Here is a 22,360-nt window from a genome sequence, read left to right on the forward strand (position 1 = left end):
AGATAATTTAGAGTAGAGGAGAAAAAAATGTTTTTAAATAAGCAAGGCGGTAAAGATGTGCTCAGATAACTTCTAAAAACATGCCAAAAGTTTATTCTCAGAAAAACTGCCTGAGAACCGTTTGCAGTCAGATACAAAACCAGCTAGGGTTGTCATGGTGTGGTAGGATCATCTCTAGTAAGACCAGGGCTGGAATTATTACCAAACAATTGTCTGTACTTTCAACCTCTGACAAGTGGGTAAGCAATTCTATGACAGCCCCATAGGAAGCAGGCTGGGGTGGTGTATCTGCCATCAGTTCAGCCCCTCCAGAGGTTCTGCTGTTTATTCACTTGCTCACTTTAGTAGACACTGACATAATTGAACCTTCTTGGATGAAATCCTGATTCCATTTGAGTGCTGATTTAATCAAAGCTATGGTTACAGCCTGGAGTTTGGAAACATGAGGATGAGTTAGACAAGAAAGCCCTCGATTGCATGGCTAGGGAGTCAGGTCCCACCTCTGGCTGAATTATAAGGTCCTGAATATTATCTGTGAGTGACTTACATCTTTTTTTGTTTGCCCTGTGTGTTGCTGTAGAAGTGGAACGCAGTTTCCAGGCTAAACAACAAAATAACCCGTAAGCCATGGATTCCAACCAGGAATCCTCTCTCTTCCTGGTGAAGATCTTGGAGGAGCTGGACACAAAGCAGAACACTGTTTCTTACCAGGACCTCTGCAAGTCCCTGTGTGCAAGGTTTGATTTGTCCCAGTTGGCCAAGCTCAGAAGTGTGCTGTTTTACACCGCTTGCCTGGATCCTAATTTCCCAGCGACTTTGTTCAAAGACAAAATGAGATGCACTGTAAACAATCAGCAATCAAAGAAAATCATGGTTGCAGCAGATATAGTAACAATCTTCAACCTCATACAAATGAACGGAGGAGTGGCCAAGGAGAAGCTTCCAGTTGCAAGGCAGAAAGTGAAGAAGAAAGAGTCCTTCGAGTCCTGTAGATCTGACACGGAAATCTGCAATCTAGCAGACTGCTTGCCCAATTGTGAGCTGAATGACCAGGAGTTCAACCGTGGCTTTCCAGTTAGAAGGTCTTCAAAATGCAGAAAGATGGATTGCAAAGACTGTCAACAGTTTGTCCCCTCATCAGAACCCAACTTTTTACTGGGTGTTAATAAGGAGATGAAGGGTCGGGCTGCCTCTCTGGACAGGCTGCAGGCACTGGCATCCTACTCCATTGCCACGTCTCCACCGTGCGAGATGCAGAGTACCTATTTCCCCATGAACATTGAAAATGAATCTATTTCAGACCAGGATTCCTTGCCTATAAGTGCAAGCATAAAAGAAACCTTCATTTCTAATGACGAGCCCTTTGTGATGCAATCCTGTGTCCAGAAAAGAAATATATTCAAAGAAGATTTTCATAATCTGATTACCATATCTCCCAACCTTATACCGTCCAACAAAAAGCCAGAAGATGGACACAGAGAGTCTCAGAACAGGAAAGAAAGCTCCAAGCAGACGTTCTTCAACCACAGCTTTGAAATGCCATACAGCAGTCAGTACTTGAATCCACTTTATTCTCCTATACCAGACAAACGACGAGTGAAGCATGAAAGTTTAGATGATCTTCAAGCGTCAACATATTTTGGCCCAACTACTATTCTTGGGCCCCAGGACACCAAAAAGTGGACTGGAAAGCCAGCCAAGCAAACTGCCTGGCCATCTAAAAGCTGGAGTTTAAATACTGAGGAGGTACCTGACTTTGAACGATCATTTTTCAATAGGAAGCAGTCTGAAGAGAAGCCACGATACCAGAGTTCGAGCAACCCATCTCCAAACTTTCCTTCAGCTGAGAGGCATCAGCCCTACCTAAATGTGAAGGATCAGCAACCAATTATGCAGACAAGCTATGCTGTGAAACCAAATGGGCATAAAACCAAGGAAATCCCTTCCATTCTAGATGTGGAGAAACATGAGCCAGTCAAAAAGTTCAAGGATAAAAGCATTAATTGTACATCTGTTCAGATCTTAAGCATTGATAGGACCACAAGTGTTGGGACACAAACAGAGCAGCAAGTTCTGGACCACAAGAAATGCAAGGATTTGTGTGCGGGGGGCCAAGCCAAGTATGGAGAGAGGCACTCCCTTAAACAGTCAGATGATGACTCTGAAATTGTGAGTGATGACATCAGTGACATTTTCCGGTTTTTGGATGACATGAGTATCAGTGGGTCGACAGGAGTGATGCAGTCTTCATGCTACAACAGCACCGGTTCCTTGTCTCAGGTGCACAAATCAGACTGTGAGAGCTCACCTGAGCACAATTTGACTAAAATCTCCAACGGGAGTACCTGTAACAAACTGGATAAAGTGGTCCGGGCAGATATCAGTAGCACAGATGATGAACTGAAAACGAGTGTCTGCAAATTAGTTTTGAGAATTGGTGAAATAGAGAAGAAACTAGAATCTCTCTCGGGTGTCCGAGAAGAAATCTCCCAAGTCTTGGGAAAACTGAGCAAATTGGATCAAAAAATTCAGCAGCCAGAGAAGGTCAGTGTGCAAGTAGATCTTAATTCTTTGACGAGTGAGGCTGCATCAGATGAGAGTAACTCCCCACAGATATTTCAGTGCCACAACACTCCTCATGGAGGCAAACTGGAGAATAATCCAGAATGGTGCTGTTCAGATGCCAGTGGAAGTAACAGCGAGAGTCTTCGAGTAAAAGCCTTAAAAAAAAGTCTGTTTACTAGGAGGTCATCGAGATCATTAACAGAGGAAAACAGTGCAACTGAGTCAAAAATAGCGAGTATTTCAAACTCTCCCCGAGACTGGAGGGCTATTACATACACCAACCAAGCTGGCATTACAGAAGAGGAGAGGAAAGAGAGAGATGGAGGAGAAAATAAGGACTGGCACAGAAAATCTAAAGAGGTAATTTCAACTTTATCTCACTTAATAAGGACTTTAAAATAATCTAGTTACAAATATCTTCTATAGTCATCACAAGCTGCTGGATATGACAATATTTTGCCCTGCCATATTATTCCTGTCATTATTGTTATCATAATTGAGTGATTTTGAACCTGGATGTTCTCGCTTGGCAGCTGCAACATGGCCAAGTTGTTCCTTAGCAGCACTTTGCTTTTTTGAAAAGGGAAGTGGGGTAATATGGGTGAGATCTTTGAAAGTTGATGGAATTCTTCATCAGTTGTGATCTAAGGAGGTTGGGTAATTAACTTGGTGAAAAGGGCAGGGGAAATACTGAGATTTTCTGGTGGTTGTTTTAGAAGGGGTATTTTGAAACTGCATTGTGACAGCTTTTATCAGAGAAGTATATGCAGATTTGAAAGGCAGCAAAGTAGTTTAATGGATTCAAATCCCTCAAGAAAAGAATCCTTGTACATCTGCCGTGAGAGGCAAACTGCAGTTATGTTCTCTATATCTGGCTTTCATGGTCATTTACAGGATCCCTGGTGGAAGTGCAGCATAGCTGTGGGCTTGTTTTGGTCCCTCAGTGTCCGTCCCTCCCAGCAGCTGCTCACTTCCATCTTCATAGCTTGCACAGCTGTCTTCTGGTTGCTGCTCAGTTGAAACCATGCATGGTATAGGCAGCTGTTTGTTTCATGGACAGTGGGGAGAGCTGGGGGTCCTTCAGGCCTTTTGTCAATCAGGACCATGTGATGGATGTGCTGCCTTACTGGAAGGAGTGAGTATAGAGGAAGGTTGAGAAAGGAAAGGAAGAGGTTTGGTGGAAATAAGTGCTGGTAGATGAACCAGAAGTCATAAACCATGGGTTATTAGGAAGCTACAGAAAGGGAAGAATGTTAGCCTTAGTAAACCCAAACCTTGGCTTTGATCTGCCTCAGGTGAAAGGCTGGTTATGAAAGTCCCTTCCTCACTCCTGCAGCTGACTCTGATTTGGTACTATGGATGGTCTGGGGGTGCTGCCTGGGAGCTTCCCACAAGGCTTTGTCATATTAGGATCTGATCCAGAAACAGAAATCTGGAAGCCTTCATGGGGCTCTTAGGTCTTCCAAATCACTGAGGGGTTTTTTTGTTTTATTTTGAGGGGTTTTTTTGGTGGTTTTGTTTTTTGGTTTGGTTTGGTTTTTTTGTTTTTGTTTTTGTTTTTTTGTTTTTTGTTTTTTGTTTTTTGTTGTCAGGGCCATTTTCAGAACAGTTCATTATAAAATAGACTGTTATGTGAAAAGTACAAAACCTAAGTTTCCTCTGTTGAATCAGCTTTGTGTTCATGTTATGTTGAACAAAGAGTTGTGTCTGTAAAATACCTCTGTGGTCTGGTTGTGAGAAGAGGGTGGGCAAATGGATTAATCCAAAACCTTTGTCCTAGATGGTACTTTTCTTACAATGGCTTAAGCAATATCATATGGTGAGTCTGAAGGGAGTATCCTTTGTATTTAACCTCCTCATAGTCCCATTTCTTCTCTCAAATTCTTTTGAACCCTGTTGCAGGCAGACAGGCAATACGAAATCCCACAGCCACATAGGCACTCTAAACAACCAAAAGATGCTTTCTTGATTGAACAAGTCTTTAGTCCTCATCCCTACCCTGCATCACTCAAGTCACACATGAAAAGCAACCCGCTCTACACGGACATGAGGTTGACAGAGCTGGCTGAAGTGAAACGTGCCCAACCATCGTGGACCATAGAGGAATACACCAGGAATTCAGGGGATAAAGGCAAGATTGCAGCATTGGATCTACAAGTGAGTTCCATTTGTTTAATTTGAATGGCTTGGCTGCAGATGGATGTTGCCAGAATATGCGTTTAAGAAGGGATTTGGGTAGCTCAGGAAGGAGCTGTGCAGTGTTGAGCCTGTAATCTTGCTGATCCCTATCCATCCTGGCCAGGGACAAAGAAAAATGTGTATATATGACTGTTGAATGGTGATCCTTGACAGGTTGGTGCTTCCAGCTTATCCTGCAATGGAGAGATGTCTGCTAAGGCATCATGGTGTTAGTAGCTCTAAAGAGGAGTTTAGGGGTAAAGGGCTGCAGGGGTGAAGTGGTTCCTAACTGCATCAAGGCAGCATGGTGCAGAAGTTGTCATTGCTGCTTTTTCTTCTATCCTTGCATTGTCTGGATTGTTCACAGAGATTTTCAGTGTTAGGGCTTTTTTAATTCTTGCTGGAAACATAAGGCATAAAATACTCATAGAAGATGCTTGATACCGTGACTGGTTTTGAAATACATCACAGTTACAGCTTTGAAATGGCTGTTGGAAGCTAGAGTCATGCAAAGACCAGATCTACTAATGGTCTGTCTGATTTGCATTTTAATTCAGCTTGGGAGTATGCAGGCTCTTCTCCAACAAGCAGAACAAGTTACTGGGAGACAAATTCAAATTTTGCATTGGAATTTTCCCAAACTTTGGTGTATTTGAAATCACGATCCTGATACATGGTGGTCTGGTCAGACCAAGGCCTGAGAGCCCACACTGGATATCCTGTTTAGCCCTATAAGCACAACACATCATCCAGGGAGGATAGATACCTGAGCAGAGGAAGAGGATGCATGGAGAACACCATCCAAAATGTGTAAAGACCAAACAAATGTCACCATATTTAGTCGTGAGACACAAAATGCATCATATAATGAAACACACACAGATGCACAGACCACTGTGTATGGTTTATAGCATTCATCCAGCTGCATCCAGAACCAGGAGGGGGAATGGTGCTGACCTCAGCCATGTCAGGCTCTTGGCATGTGTGCCCCAGAGCAGAGCCTCAGGTGTCTGCAGGTTTGGCAGCAGCTGGGGAGCACTGATCTCCAGCTGAGCTTCCCAGCACCAGGCTAGCACAGCTCTCTGGTTGACTGTCTGGATGGTGCAGCCACACTCAAGCAAAGAATCTGTTTGTCTCCAAACTGGAGAAAGGTGGCATGTGAGAGCCTGAGACTTGCAGCTCCTCATCAGCTCTTGATGCCTCAGTGCTGAAGTACCAAATACAGTTTCCAATCTATCCAACTAAGCCCTAGCAGAGCATCAGGATACTGTGAGACAGACTTGGATAGTCCAAGAAGTACTTCCATACCTCAGGACCCCATGTTAGCTGGTTTGGAATTAGAAACATCAGCTACACAGTGCTGTAGTGCAGCTCCCACCAGTGTTTGTGCAGGAATTTGTGCATGGCAAATTCACCACCTGGCTTGACTCATCCAGACTTCCCTGTCCTCATCATCCGCAGCTCCTTGCTGTGGTTGAAGTGCCCTCGGAGAGAAGGGACCAAACTGCAGTTTGCCTCAACTGCCTGCCAAGTGCTTGTTGGGACTTCAAAATATTAGAGGGCTTTCTAAATTCCTAACCCTGGCATTGCAGACTGTGGGCTAGAGCAGGAAGAGGCTGAAAGAAGGTCCTCTGCAGCAGGTAGTCACAAAGCATCCCTTATCTGCTGTATGGAGGCAACAAGGGAGGTGATATTTGGAAACAAGGCTCCCCTGGGAGAAGTGTTCTCCATCTGCTCCTTGTAGGGTCGTTTCATTCCCTGTAAGCAGCTCTGCACAACTGTGAGCAAACCAAAGAAATCGGCTTATTGTCATCATTTATCTTTAGGATAAAGGTGATAAAACTTTACTGGTTTGATTTTCTCCCTCCAAAAGGACTGTCAGAATTGCATCTACTTTGCAAAGCCTATGTCTAGACTTTATAATAGAGCTTACTGACAAACTTAAAAAATAGACACAGACTGATTAGTGGGTTTTTTCCCCAGTGATTAAGTTTATTAGAACTGAAAGTAAATACATTATGCTTTAATGAACATTCTTATGTCTGGCAATGAAATGGGAAAGGAAGCTGATTAACAGTAATGGGCCTTTTTAATAATGCATCTTCCTTCTGAAGTAGTTAAGAGGTCAATACCAAGGCAGAGAGGTCCAAAACTGTAATTTCCTTGAAGCACAGCATGGTTATCTTTTGGGTTTCTCTACTTTTGTTGATTTAAAATTTCTCCTGGAACTTGACAAGTCTGCTGGGTTTTCCTTCAAAAGAAGAAATTGCAAAACTAGTCAGGCCAAAGTTTGTCCCAGGCATGGGTTCTTTGTGAGATCTCATCTCTTTGCTCTGTGTGTGATGGTCCACTGAGACAAAGCATTCTCAGGCTATTTTCTGATGCCTTTAGAGATGAGGTCACTGATTTATTTCAGAAGGATGGAACAGGTCAGTCAGAGCCTGAATGGCACAACTTCAGATTCAGGTAATGGTCTTTGTTTTAGCATCCTAGAGCTACCATAGAGATCTCCATTAAATGATCAGAAAGCCATTGCTCGGTTTCCATTGTTTACTTCTGGGGTAGCTGTAAAATCACTTCCTGTAGTAGTTCTGTACATAAAGGAAATACTGTCTTCAGGCAAAGCAAGGTGTCAGCCACTAGCTCATGGCCAGAAAATCTGAATTAGCCAATTAAAGGCTTACCCAAATCCCTCTCAAGTCATCTGGGGTTTCTCTGTATGGAATCCAATGATCTTCAGATCAGGTCCATTACAAGCCCAGAAATGGCGTGTGTTAAGGTGTTGTCACTGGAACATTTTAATCTGGAATCTTTTCCGTTTTTTAAGAAAATGGCCTTTTGGAGTCCCAGACACAGGAGACAGCTTTGAGGAAAAGCAGTCATTTTTCAAAATATTCTTTCTGCTTTTTTCTTTTCCTGCTGATAAGTGCAGTATAATGCCTACTGTTTGGGTTTCCCATATTTTCCCTAACAGAAAGATGAATGGAAAAAAACAAGCAAGGGGAGAATGCAAAGCTTCAAGAGCTCAAATTCTAAGGAAAAAAAACCCATAAATGATTTAAAAAAAAAAAAAAAAAAGTTCAGTTGGAGACACTGACGAAGTTCCCCAGGTTGTCTTCAATTTTCTGCCCAGTTCAAATTTTCCTCAGATTTTTTATTGTTACTTGTGTGGAATTGAGGAACAGAGTCCTTAATTTCTTAAGCATACTCTTAAAATCACCTTTAACCCAGAGAGCCTCAGACTGTCAAAGAGTGGAATATTGCCTGCTGTAGAAATAAAGACTGTGCCTTTGGATTCAAGATTCAATGGTCTCATCTGGAAGATGGCCCAGAGCAATGTGTGGTACCAAATTGTATGCCAGGTGTCCAGTTCCCCTTCTGCTCCTGCCCCTAAAATTGAGACAGCATCATGCATCCAGCTGATTTTCAGAAGACAGAGCTGGAAGCTGTGGGTCACCTTGTCCTGGGTGATTTCTTGGGAACTCACTGGCATTCCCCTCCTTGGGGTGCTCTGTGCCTGCTTCCTGTGGTTGTGTTCCCAAGGGGATGGTGTCCCTCTGCCATGGGGGGTTCTGCAGAGTGTCCCTTCACAAGCACTGGGTGCTGGGTGAGGAAAAATTAGGGTTAGTCTTATCAAATGTAGTGCATAAGGAGAACCCTTCCCATCAGCTGGGCTTTAATAATTGAAAGAGCAGTAACAGGCCAGTAGTTGCTGTCTAGCAGATTAAAGAGATTTTATTTAAATGCCATCCAAGATGACGAAGTTTCCAGAAAATCAGAACCGCGTGAGGGGTTTTGCAGCACTATTACACTCTTGCATGAGTACATTGTTTGCAGTATTTTGTTGCCACTTTCATCAGCCCTGTAGAACCAGGGCCAGGAGAGAGTTGAGGGGATATGAGAAGCAGCAATAACCCACTTTATCTTGACAGCAGACTCAGATGTGGCTGGGAGGCCTTCAGGCATAGCTGCTTCATTTATTTGTTTTTCATAACGACAGATCCCAGGCAACTAACAAATGTTTTCTTTTAATTTTTAGACTCAAGAATCTTTAAACCCAAACAACTTAGAATACTGGATGGAAGACATTTATACTCCTGGCTACGATTCCTTATTAAAACGCAAAGAAGCTGAGTTCAGAAGAGCAAAGGTTTGCAAGATAGCTGCCCTGATAGCAGCAGCAGCTTGTACAGTTATTCTGGTCATTGTAGTTCCCATTTGTACAATGAAATCCTGAACCTGAGGACAGCCCTGTGATGCCCAGCTGTGTGTGTCTCAGATAACTCATGCTGTGTTTCAAATGTCTGATGGCAAGACTGTAAGGAACTTGCTAGGGAAGAATGTTCTAGGGAAGAGGATATTCTGATGGAGAACACTGGAAATGTAGGAAAATCACAAAAAACTTTTTTTTGAAAAGTATTTAAATAATAGACTTAATGTGTGATAGAATTAATGGGAACTCAGTTCAATTTTTATGCATTTTTAAAAGTGCAATATTTTAAAGAAACAGTATCATGTTTTACAGAATCAGAGACTGCTGAGAATTCAGGCAAAAGAGGAAGTTTGTCTGAGCTATGTTGCATTTAATGGAGATATGGGCACATGGAGGTAGCACTGTATAGAAGGGAAGGTTCTATATGCATTTACATCGAGGAGCTAGGAAAGTCTTAAAAGCTCTCTACAATGTAGAAAACTCTGAATGTATTGTATTTATTTTATAGTATTTATGTATTTCATGATCATTTGATTGTAAAGCAGACTATGTAGTCATGAACAGAGTTCATTCCTATGTTCAGATTAAAAAGGGCTCTTTGTATTTGGTCTTGCCCGAAGACCCACTCTATCATCACTGAGTACTTAGATAAGTGCAATGTGCTGCAGACCAAAAAGATTGTTTTAAAGCAATCACAAGAGGTTTTAGTTGCTTCTGTTGAATAACATTTGCATAGAGCTGGCAAAGTTGCCTTGCCAAAAGGGTATTCTTTACCTCCACAGACGGTGAAATTGTCTCAGTTTCACTCCTGCCAGCATGCAAAGCTGGCAAATCAAAGCCACACTCTGTTAAAGTTCTTGGAAATGTAATCTGAACAGTTACAGTTTTCTTCACAAAGTCTTCGTGCCTTTTTTTAGACCGTAGATTAAATAGAGCTGTTTAATTTTGCTATTTTAAGCCCATAACATAAATCACAGCATAATGGGTACTAATGGAGGTTCTTTTCCCGCAAGCTTTCTATACAGCTCAGAGTGCTCCTCAAACAGCAGGACTGGTGGTTACTGAGCACTTATATTAAGGGCATAGTTCTTCAGCACTAGTGGAAACTTGCTGTTAATGCAGTGCATTCGGCACGGGGAGATTTGCTTCCCTCTTGCTAATGTACTTAAGAATGATGCTTGACTTACTGGTCAGCAAGCAGTCTGTATCCCATGGGAAATGTTCATTCGATGCTTTATCCCAAGTGCAAATAGCAGGTTCAAAGGAATTCTCAAGCTATGACAGAAATTACCTGCCATGGTTAGTGAAAGCAAATACCCAGACATTATGACTCTTCTGTCAAATACAGATGAAAAAGAAAAAAAAAAAAAAAAAAGTATTTTCAGAAAATAACATGATTTTGCTGGTCCTCTAAGGGAGTGGAGATTCTTTTAGTGAATGCTCTTTATTTAGAGTAATTTGATTTCTTCAGCAGCAGCCTCCCTACACGATGACACAGCAGCTGGGGAAGCATCGGGTGCTGGTTCCTCCTGCTCCCTGGGATGTGCCACGCTGCTGTTTGCTTCTGGCTGGTTTAAAAAAAGTAGTGAAGAAAGAGAGTGTGGGAGGTGAAGGCTTTGTTGTGACTTTAGATGTGTGTCAGTTCTTTCCTGCAGCTGGGGATCTGTTTATGTGCTGCTCGTGTGCTGTATTTTATTTAGAGATAGGTGATCCCTGGGACATTGATCTATCAGGAAAACAAGTGTAAGCACAGGGTTGGTTGTCCCATCAAGAAATACAGAACAAGGATAAGCCTCTCGACCAAAATCTGTGCCTGCCTGGCATGAATCCTGACCCAAATTCTGTAGCTTTGGCCCGTGCCTAAAACCAAGATTATTTCTCTTTCCTCCCAGATGCTGCAGAATGGAGTCACAGCAGGGTGGGACCAATTCACACTGTCTATTTTGGGCTGCCTTTGCTTATGGTATGATTCAGAGCACCTGAGTTTAGGAGCTCAGGATCCATACATAGCAAATAGAGACAGGTAGGGAAACCTCTGGGGAAGATTCAGAGCTGCCAGCAAGATGTCTAATATTAGAAATGTGAATACACTCTGGAGGGCGTTGCTCTGCAGTTTAACTTATGCACAATTTAGGTTGATTGTATATCTTTAAAAAAAAAAATAAAATCTATTCCTGGTTCTAGGTAATGGCAGAAAGCCCATTTACACCCCTCCTTGGTCAGGTAATAGCAAGCACAAGGAACTGTCTGAGAGACAAACAGTGTCAGTGCCCCATCTGCCCACACCAGGGCTGACAAATCCTTCAGAGGAGCAGAACAAGTGTGGGATGGACACTAGGCAAATCCCTCACCTTGTCTCACATCTCTCTCCCCGACGTCCTGGCCTTGCTGCCCCCAGCCCCAAAAGAGCACCTCAGTAATCTGATTTATAAAATATTTGAATATCTAAGGGAAGATGTAAGAAGGGAGTGGGAGATGTCGTTGACTGCTGGGGCTGTGCTGGCCCTGATGCATTAGAGGAGAGTTGATGACCCCTGTTTGTCTGCACAATTGGTTTTTTTCTGTGCATCTCATCCAGCTGGCACCAAATGAGTCTTTGCATTACAGGTGCCCAAAGTCCTGGGAAGGATTTGGGAAGTTATGGAGCCACAGGTGACATGGAGCTGGCCCAGGCCAAGCACTCAGCATCCCAAGCATCCATGCTTCTCCAAATTCACTGAGGTGCTTTTGCCCATCCTCCCTTTGCACAAGCAGCCAGTGGCACCCATCTCCATCAGGGCACATAGAGATCATGGTTTGGCACAGATCACTCTCCCATATGGTGGTTGATTTGGCTCCCACAACCCCTGGGAGCATCTCCACAGTGCCGGGAGCCCAAGGGGAGTGGGGAAAGCCGAGCCCAGCTCCCTGCCTCTCCACCCCACAAATACCTCCAGGAGCTGCTCCTTGCTGTCTCCTTCACTCTCCAGCTGTCCCAGCAGCTCTCCAGCCCTGCAGGGTGAGCATCCCTCCCCATTCCCGGGGGTTTTACATCTGGCACAGAGCTCCAACTTGACAATAGGTAAGGAGCTGGAGCTGGTGGCTGCTGCTGCTGGACGAGAGCAGCCTGGGAAGGAGGAGCCCTGCAGTTCTGCACAGAATATACAAGCTAGGTAAAATATTAACCTGCAATATTAACCTGCAAGAATATTGTGATCAACCTTGTGAACCAGTTATCAACAAGTATATACTGTATACTATATGATAGGCTTTTTGTATAAAAAAGAAATAATTAAATTAAAGCTATAGGTACATTGTAATCCTTGGTGTGATTGAAAAAAAAGTGTCTTAGATTGTATTATTTAATTAAAATTATCATGAGCATATTGAACTGTTTTTTGTATTTATGCCTTATAAACTTGATATATTACATATGATAAAATCAAACTGCAAGAATTATAAAAAAGATACTCCATTTTTGGGGCCAATCTCATTTGCTTTTCCTAAAACAAAGAGTGCTGCTTGAAATCAGCTCAATAAATCCTAAATGCAGGAAAGCAAGAGAGGATCTGTCCCCAAATGACTTTTTAGGATTTTTTTTTTTAATGGGGCTTTGGTTAATGTACTATGTAACAGTTTTATTTTATAAAGTTACTGTACAATGTTGCCTTTTGGTTCATTTAAATATAATACCAAATAAACTTTAAAATTACAGTGTCCTAAGTTTAATGAAAAAGCCACAATAATTTATTACTCCATTGCTTCTCTTCTGTTTTTTTTCCAGGGACATCAAGATAGTCATGGGATGCAAATGTCTCAGGGTTAGATAACTAAGCAGCCTATCTTGTTCTTGGCAGAATTGCTAATGGATTTCTCACTTGTGAGATAATAAGATGGCAGAAGATAATGAAAAATGAGTTTGGTTTCTTTTAAAAGCTCCTTTGCATCACATTGCCTGGGCTTCTGGGAGATTAGCTCTTGACACTAATCATAATTCACTTGATATGTTAGTTCATGACTGAGATTTGCAATATCAACTGTTTTAACAAGGTCATGACTAATATTTTGGTATCTATTTCACTCATATGTTGATGCAAACACAGTCCCTTTGCAGTCAGTACTGCAGATAACTACTTTTAGTCACCTATCAGCAATCATCATGCACTTGGGATCGCTACATGAAGTTACTTTGCTGCTTTAGACTTGTTAATTGCAAACCCAGGTTGTCTTAAAATTCCAGGTGTTGAAACAAAGAGCTGAGCCTACCACTGAAAGTAACTCGGCATCAGAGGTTGCAGAGGGCAACTGCAGAAAAGAAGACATACATAAAATGAGCCATGACTTGAAAATGTAGTTTACTGGGGGCAGGAACTTTCATAAATAAGCTTAGTGTGATGAGGCTCGTGCCAAAAAATGCCAAGCGCTGTGGCATAGCATTCCTCAGCCAGGGAGCTGGCCGTGCAGGATGTGCACATCTCATCTGGGTCATCGCTGTGCTTGAAGATGCGGCAGCTGCCAAGTTTCTGCAGGAGCTGCTGAATGGAGATGCTGAGTCTCAAGGTAGGGGAAAGTTCCTCCATGTGATGCTGCATCAGCAACCAAGACAGGTCAGAGAAGCATTAAGACTGGAAAAGATCTTCAAGATCACTGAGTGCAACGATCTCGAGGTCCCCACACTCTGTGCTGCTTTGAATGTATTTCTCACAGCAATCAGTTGCAGTGGTTGCATAAAGTTTGAATTTCAGATGTAGCTTTGATAAATTGCTCTGCCTTATGCACAAGAGTCACAAATAAAATATTGGGTCTTGGGGCCATATTCTGCCCTCCTAGGGCTCCTGTGTCTCCATCCCATTGAACCTGCACACAGAAGAAGAGAAAGTATCCTGTAGCCTGCTGGCAGCACCATGGTCCTATTGAAAGGAAAGGTCAGTTGTGTTTCTGTGCACTTGGAAAATGGCAAGCACCTGTCAGTGTAATTATATTGGGGTAATCATTTTTACTGTGTCATCTTTTCAGGAAAGAGCTGTATGTCTTGTAAAGTGCTGCTGTGCTAGCAGTTCTCCAACAAGCTTGGTCACTTTCAATGACTTCTGAGACCATGGACCGTGTGATCTCTCATAGGCTGCAATATCATTCTTCACAGTCCACTTAGATACTGGAGGAATATCTACAATAAAGGAAAATGTGGGTCATCAGCAGCCAAGCTCCTCCCACAAGTAAGTTCTCCTTGCTTTTATTTCGTTTCTGTAATATAGCAAAAACTATGTGTAGGAAAGCCACAGAGCTCTTCCCAAAAGCACCAGTACACCTCAATCCTCCCTAAGAGCAACAGAACAAGTTTTTCAAGGAGGAATAGTTATTGGCTCTGGATGAGCCCATCAGCAGAAAGCAATGGCTTGTTCCATGTGTGGTCCTAGTGGACCATCAGTGGATGCAAGGAAGAGATGTGCAAAGTTCTCTGCTGGAACAGGGAGGTTGTCCAGAAGACTCAAAAAAAAATGTACGGTTGAGGAAATGATGGGCATCTGGAGACACAGTTGATGCTGAGGCTGGAGGATTTCAGAATTGAAGAGATGTGTCTCAGCATGCTCCCAAATACCCATCCCCAGTCCTGCTTTTGCTTGCCCTCTTGTACCTCACACCTGTGGATTTTGGGATATTCCTTATATTTTCTATATAATATAATTCTATATAATTATAATAATTATATGTATAATTATTTATATATATAATTATAATATATAAATATATGATAATAAATCTAATGTAATTCTATATTTTGGGATACTGAGCAGATCTCTGGGCATAAAGTGCAGGCTCAGATCTTACCTTTTCTCAAAGGTAAGAGGTTTTTTCTCAAAGGTCCAAGATCTGCTTGTCCTGCTGGTGGGATTGGCACCACCAATCCCCAAAACATCATGAAACCAACTTGGAAATGGCAGGGTTATGAAGATGACTCCTATTTGCTTTCACATTGGGCTTTGTGGAAATCACATTCCAGGCCAGTCTCTTCACCCAGAGGATTGAAAACTGATTTGTTTATGAAAGATAAAAATAAAAATATGAACTGCTCAGGTAAGAACACACAGTTCTGATTGCTGGTGCTTTAAGGAATATGTCAAATCGTGCTATTCACAGAAAAATTGCTCTATTTTCTGTGCTTCCTTTAAACCTGTACTCAGTGTGCTGCCTGCATGTTGCCCCCCAGCACGTGGTGGGGCTCCAGCCCATGTCTGCAGCAGTGGGTGTCCTCTCTGGAATGGGGGAAAAGAGAGAATTACACATGATAAAACAGCCCTACCTGGGAGAGGGACTAGAGAAATGCTAGTTATTGTCTGGCCCTGGAAACCATGGGGGGTCTGGTCCCTGTGGAAGTGCTTTGCTGTAAAATGCTTTAGTGAGAGACAAATCTCTGCTTGTGCTGAAAACCCCTCTTGCCATCCTGCCAGGCAGACACACTTCTGGCAATAAAACCAATCTGTGTTATGCTGTGTTTCCCCATGAAATTGTGGGGGGGAGAGGGGAGAACCAAGGAGGCTGCTGAGTCATTTGTCTCCATTCTTGGTAATGAAATATTGCTGTTGAACTTCACCCTGCCTCTCCTGTTGCTACTTTCCCACCTCCCGCCCTCCCCAACAGTTACCTTTTAAGAGGCTTGTAAAATTGCATTACTAAAATTTATGACTGTGCAGCAAATGTGTGCACAAGCATTAATTCTGCTCAGGGCCAATGCTTTGTAGCTGCAAAATTAATGCTCGTTGAAGTTTCTGGTATGGCTAATGGCTGTTCAATAAAGTAGGGCTCATGCTTTGCTCACCTTCTGGTCCTTAGTTCCTTGGAGAAGTTGCCAGGTAATGGTCAAGGAAGGATACATGCACAACATGTGGATATGTATCTGTATACATTTTTTTGTTTATCCAATTAGAATCTTGAAAATCTTGGCCTTGTGGGTTGGTTCACTTGGGTTTCAGCTCCTTTCCATGGCACTTAATTCAAAGGTCTCTGAAAGCAGTGGATTAAAAGCCTGCCTCTTCACCAGGGCTCTGGCGAGGCTGAAATGGATGTTAGTGTTACCCTGCAAGTTACTCCCTGTGCTGTTTGGAAGTGGGTGAACAGTAGCAGTAAGTTATAAATTAATTGACTTTCTCTGTGTTTAGTGTTACATGTTCTTACTCTGCAAAAAAAAGTTACTTTCTGCTAGAAGGGTGGATTAGTATTTGTAGACTTTTTACCAGTTGAGAGTTGCTGATCTGGGACCCCAAGCTGAAGACAGATACAGTAACATAAAGCAAATAAGCAATGGCAAGGCCTTGCTTGTGTGCTGGGTGAAGAGAAGAGGCTGGAGGGATATTTTCAGTGTGCTGAGACAGAAAGTTAGATGGTGCCTGACAGTGCTTGTTTTCTTCTTCAAAGCTTTGCCTGACAGCTAGAAGAAAACTCAGGGCTTGTGGTCTTGTATGACAGCTGACAAAAGTAAGTCAACCCTGGGATAGAGAATCCAGTGCAGGGGAAGAGAGAATCTCATGTGGAAGCTCTCAAGGCACTACCTTCCATGTTTTGGGACCAGTCACTTGATCTCTGTGGGTTTTAGCTTTGTAGCATTTACTCACTGTGTCTCTCTTCAGGCTTTCTGTTGGAACAGAGTTTTTCCCTCACTGTGTGGTCATGAGGTGCCCACAAAAAGGGGCCAGACATGATCAGAAACATCTTACAGGTATTGCCTTGATGCTTATAATGGCATTACCATTCTCATAAATAGTTACAGCCTAATCAGTCATCAAATCTGTAACTCTGGTTAATCAGCAATACAGCACCAGGGAGGCGTTTGGCTCAGCTTGTCAAAGTGTTTTGGTATTGTAAGGATGATGAATATCACCAGGAAAGGAGAGAGAAAAGCAGAGGGTGTGGGATGCTCTGCGGGGATTGCAGTGTGGGGAGAAGGGGATTAGTGCTGCAAGAGATGGGCAGACAGTGAGCATCTGCTCTGGGCCACCAGGATCAGGGCACAGCAGGAAGGAGAAATTCTTGGACCCGTTATCAAGGAACTGGGAAACTCCAGGATGCTGTACTTGTGGGGGATTTTTACGACCCAGACATCTGCTGGGTAACAAATGCAGCTAATCACAGTGATAATGTGCAATCCTAATTCACTACAAATTCTCTCCCATATGTTTAAAATTGTTCTTACAGTAGGAAGTGAGGGACAGTTATTCATGAATCAAGGTGAACTGAGTTTCTGATGCAGTGTCAGCCACGTACTGTGGAAAAGAATGTATGACAGACTTGAACAGAATCCCTCTGAAAGCATCGGTGTATTGCAGGCATTTTAAATGAAAAATGTTGCGATAATTACTAATTCCTTTTAAATGTGCCAATTGAACTCTTCTTTTCTCTGCGACCTTGGTTGACCTTGAAGCAGAACTTTTCAAGTGGGATTGATGGAGAATTATGTGCCAGATAAAATACACCTCCTTGAATTCAATTCTGCTGATGAGGTGGCTGAAAAGGGTTAAGAAAAAAATAAAAAAGGAACCATGATAATGGCTGTTCAGCTCACTGGTAGCACACTAAAGGATGTTGCTTTATTGATATACTTCTATGTCCTTTCTTCAGTTGCAGGCAATAATTTTGCCATCTAACTCACCATGGACCCAGAAGAGCACTGTGAGCTCAAATATATCTAATATTGAGGCAGGAAGGAGGTGTCCCAGCCGCCAGAACTCAGGGCTGAGCACAGTTCATTACTGATGAATTATGGTGCCTTTTCCTTCTGTTCAGCAATTCCCTGCTCCTTGCTTGTGCTTGCCCCTGTGCTGCCTCATCCCTGGCACAGGTTTATTCCGGTTGGGATGCTGAGCTCTTGTTTTGGCCACTCAGAGCCCAGAGATTTGTATAATGGAATTACTGCTTATTCCTCAATTACAATCTTTGAATATGCAAATTGGTTGATGCTGGTTACTGTAATCCCCTGCCCTGGCTGATCCCCATTTGGGGAAGTCTTTGAGCCGTTTGCAGGCAACAAGGGTTTTTCTGTTGGTTTCTTATTTCCAGCTGTGGGTGAGGGAGAAAACCCCTTGATCAGATACCTGGGAGAGAGAGGGAGGGCAACAAGAAGAGAGAGAGAGAGAGAGGGCTATGGCGTTCAGAAGAAGGGCGTAAATAAGAAGGGTAAAATCCTGGTAAAATGCCTGGAAGAGGCATTATTTCACCCAAAACACCTAGTGGGGCACTTGGTGTTATCAAGGAGAGCATTCAGGTAGAGGATATTGTCCTCAGGTCCAGCTGCCAGTCATCATATAGTCATATAGATTTAAAGGAAACCCTTTTGACTACACATGGGAACATGCTCCATGTCATTCACTGTGTGTTAATAGATAATATTTATTTCAGAAAAAGAAGAAAAAAACCCAGGCAAATGTAGAACCAATAATTTATAGGAATCAACAGTGTTTGGAATATAAATCCACACAAACAGCATGTTTGTTGCTGATAGCACTATGTTCCCAGGATAATAAAGCCACTTTCTAACTATTTGCCTGTGTCTTGAGCTTGCACTCATTTTGTCTCTAGGTTTTTAATTTCTAATGACTTCCCAATCCTGAGTATTTTTCTTAGACCAACAGAAGTTATTTGACATATGTTTATAGAAGGCTTCATTGTAATGCATGGGTATGTTCTGACCCCACATCAGTGTTTTCTGCTCTCAGGATCTCCCTTGATGCTCTTTTGTCACCCAGATGTGGGGAAAGATGCCTGCACATAAAGATGTATGTTCTATCAGGGCCTGGTACCAAAAACTTTAGTGAGCTCTGCTTTCATGCTATACCTGGCAAAAGCTTGTCATGCTCCTTTCCTGGAAGATGAGTATAAGCTGAAACACTTGGAAAGCAATTGTTGTTCTTGTGGTTTTGACCCTTTAAGTGACTGTTATTTACCTTACTTGCACTGCAGGTATTTCTGCTGTACCATAAAAGTAATGAAAAAAACCCAACAAAACAAAGCAGAAAATTATATTTTAATCTTATTACATGATAAAATAGTACCCAAGAACTATTTTTCACTATGTATGAATGAACTGTATCTTTTTTAGGTGAATTGTAATCATGTAAGGGAAAGGACATTCTATGAACTGAAGAGATTTATTCAGTAAAGGGCAACAATTCATGATGTATTATTTTTATCACTGTGTATCTCTAATCTGGAAGAATTAATCTACAAATCTTTAGGAATACAAGGGTAATCTAGTGCCTGGCTTTATCCAGCATTTAGGTTGTTTGCTGAGACCAATGGGAAGAGATGAATTTATTATGCTGATATTTGCAGGAAGCTGGGGTGATATCACCAAGGTTCTTCAAGCATATGAAATGCCAAGGCTCCAGAAATCAACTCTTTATTGCAGAAATGGTGCTGATAGTTTTTCTGACCACTCAGAAACACTGCAAAGGAGCAATTTTTTTGTTGTGCAGTGACATGGCAAGGTGGAAGCCAGAGCCAGTCCAGCAAAGGATAGGACTTGATGGATGTCGTCTCATGGCCAAAGTGTCCCACCTCTTCTCTGCCCTTGACCAAGCCTTCTTGTAGTCAAAAACTGTAGTCAGTGTGAGACTTGAAAGATATTAATCAAGAGAGAGATTTCCTGACATGTTATCAGTCAATGAGTCTGTCCAGCCTTCCTGTCAGAATTTTGATTTATTAAATTTCCCCCAGTAATATCGGGTTCTCTTCTACTCCTTATCAGCTTGCCATAGGTTGTAAGTGGTAGAAGTGAATAAAATTTTTCAAGAACAAGTTCTGCTGCAAAGATCCATTTTACTTAAATGTGTGACCAAATGGCAATGCAGCTTCTGAAGGATATTTAAAAACGAGCAAAATCTGGCCCTCGGTGACTATAGTCTTGTTGGAGACTTTGATCACAGTTTTCTTAATCTGTTTTTGTGCTGCTCACAAAGTTACTCTTTGTAAAAGTGTAGTGTATGATTTACTTTAACCAAGGAAAGACAAATTGATTCTGAAGGCAGGACATGGCCGATTTCTGGGCTTGAGTCGTGTGTAGACCTTGAATGATTTTGGAGCGGTTGCTGTGGATAGGATGTGCCAAGTGACTGACAGCAGGGCCCCACCAGAGAACATCGTTGTGCAAGTCATCAACTGTAATGAAGTGGAAAGGTGACCTCCTGCAGTCAGGTTTCATTATTTCAGAATTGGAGATGAACTTTCCCCAAAATTGTATGGTATAATGGGCATCTCTGTTAGACCAGCCCTGTCTACATGCCTGCATTTTGAGCCATCTGGAAGCTAATACGAGCCAGGAACCATACCCTAAGGTGGGACAGGCTTCTCCAGGGGAGATGTGGTGGTTACCACAGGAATTCAGCCCTAATGTCAACCATCAGAGGTGGTACCCACCACTGCTGAACTGCGGGTACTACTCGGTTGGTGTTCAGTGACTGCTGCAGTGTGTTGCAGTATTTCAGGAGGAAAAATGGAGAATGACTTTTCCATTTGAAGCCATCTGAGGGGATTGAGCCAGCCAGCATGTACTTACCCTACCTGGAGCTGGGCCAAAGGAGAGGATCTGCAGCTCCCCATCTGCAGGCTTATTTTCAGCATTTGAAATGAGAGATTGCACGGAACACGTTGAAATTAATGAAAGAAACTTAGTTGCTGTCTGGACATCTCCTCCATCAAGCCTATATCAGACACAAAAACCTCTCTGATATGTTTTACCTTGGACTGCCCTTCAGAGGTTGAATTTACAAGCCCAAATGAAAGAGTGGCTGGAGGCAAGGAGCCTTTCCCATCCATTCAGGTGAGTTGTGAAGTGAGTAATGAAAATGCTATTGTTTTCCAACACGGGCAAAATAGGTTATTCAGGAAAATAAATTCTGCCTGTGACTCTTCCTCTCACAATAGAAACTGTAGCACTAATACAGTGAAGCACTTTAGTGTGTGCTCAGCAGGAAATTTGTGAGTGGCCCTGCTGATGGCGAGGGATTTGCTCTCATGCGTAAGTTAAATATGAGGAGTGGGAGCAGGCAGGTGGGTGGGTGAGCAGTGTGAGTGCCCAGGGGCTCTGCCTTATTATCTATGATTACACGGGTTTAGCATTTGGCTGGATCTGGGCCCATTTGAACAAAGAAGAAGGATTAGCAGGCGTGCAAATAGGGAGCAAAGCCAGAGGGTTTCAGCAGTGTCAAACACAACTTTGTCAGTCTGACAGAGTGTATAAAAGTGAATGAAAAGGCTGTGTGATTGCTGTTGCCATCCTGTTAATTAGGCTGAACTCATGCTTCGTTAGTGCTACAATATGCTTCCATCTTAACAAAGCCCTATTGGGTGGATGGAGCCACTTTGCTATTAGTAAAATGAAGCCTTATCAGAAAGCCTTGTAATTCCTTTCTGAAGACAAGTCATGACATATGTTGTGTTGAAATAGCACTGAAGGGACAGATTACTCACTTAACACTTGTTTTTCCTAATGAACAGGAAAAAATGTTTTCAAAACTAAGTTATTCATTGTATTGGGAGCTCTTCTGACCTCATGCCTAATTACATTGCATAGTCCTCTAGCACTGTTTCAAGTGGTTTCTAAATAACACCAACTGAACTGAGCTGCTTTTGCTCTTGTGCATTCTCTCCGTGGTGTTAATATCATCACGCATTAAAACCCCAGGTTCTTGCTGTCATTATGGGAAAGAGAGCTTTGAATATACCCAGTACAATATCCCTGCTGCAGGAATGCAGCAGAAGCACTGGCACAACCCACCTTCCCTGCTTGCAGCACTGATGAAGTGGCATGGTAAAAACTTGGCACAGAAGCAAGAAATGATGTGTGTTGTCTTGTTCACCATCCCCAGGAGAGCGCAGGGCTTCCCCTGGGCTTTCCCAGCACTGCTGTATGGTGGGCAGAAGGTGTTACTGGTGGTAGTGTCACCTGAAAGTGATTTTCCTGTTGACTTACTGTGTAGGGAATGGAGTTTGCATTACATCAGGGCACATGTTTGCATTGGCCTCAGATGGAGAGATGTCTTAAGTCAGTCCTGCCCTGGCAGACTTCCCCAGTGGTGCTGGTGGGTTTCTGTGCTTGCTTCCAAAACCAGATTTCTGCAGAATAATCAGTTGTGGGTGGAGAGAGAGAAAGGACATGGGTGAGAAAGGGGAGTGAGGCAGAAGTGACTTTAAGAAATCTATTCCCAAGGGTATAAAAATTATCTGTGTTCACAAAGGTATTAACTTGAAGAAGAATTACTTCCCAACCTGTGTAAGGCCTGTGTAACCCTGTTAGGGCTGTGGGGGCAGGTTGTGTTTTGTGCTGCAATGATTGTCTCATGCAATGATTCTGCTCCACAGGTTGAAGTCAAATGTTTGCCTCATTTCAGTATAAAAAACATGGTGCTCCACCACCTTCCCCAGAAGGTCCTGGCT

The 22,360-nt window shown here is 42.7% G+C and overlaps 1 protein-coding gene across 1 annotated transcript; it reads left to right on the forward strand.

Moving 5' to 3' along the window:
- The first annotated feature begins 539 nt into the window (after positions 1–539).
- On the forward strand, positions 540–10,304 carry MINAR1 (membrane integral NOTCH2 associated receptor 1). The gene is made up of 3 exons (XM_071754345.1): positions 540–2,925; positions 4,468–4,722; positions 8,783–10,304. Exons 1-3 carry the CDS (start codon positions 628–630, stop codon positions 8,978–8,980), a joined length of 2,751 nt encoding a protein of 916 aa, XP_071610446.1. The 5' UTR covers positions 540–627; the 3' UTR covers positions 8,981–10,304.
- The last annotated feature ends 12,056 nt before the right edge of the window (positions 10,305–22,360 follow it).

Source organism: Heliangelus exortis, chromosome 11, assembly GCF_036169615.1.
Source record: "Heliangelus exortis chromosome 11, bHelExo1.hap1, whole genome shotgun sequence".
Taxonomy (NCBI): Eukaryota; Metazoa; Chordata; class Aves; order Apodiformes; family Trochilidae; genus Heliangelus; species Heliangelus exortis.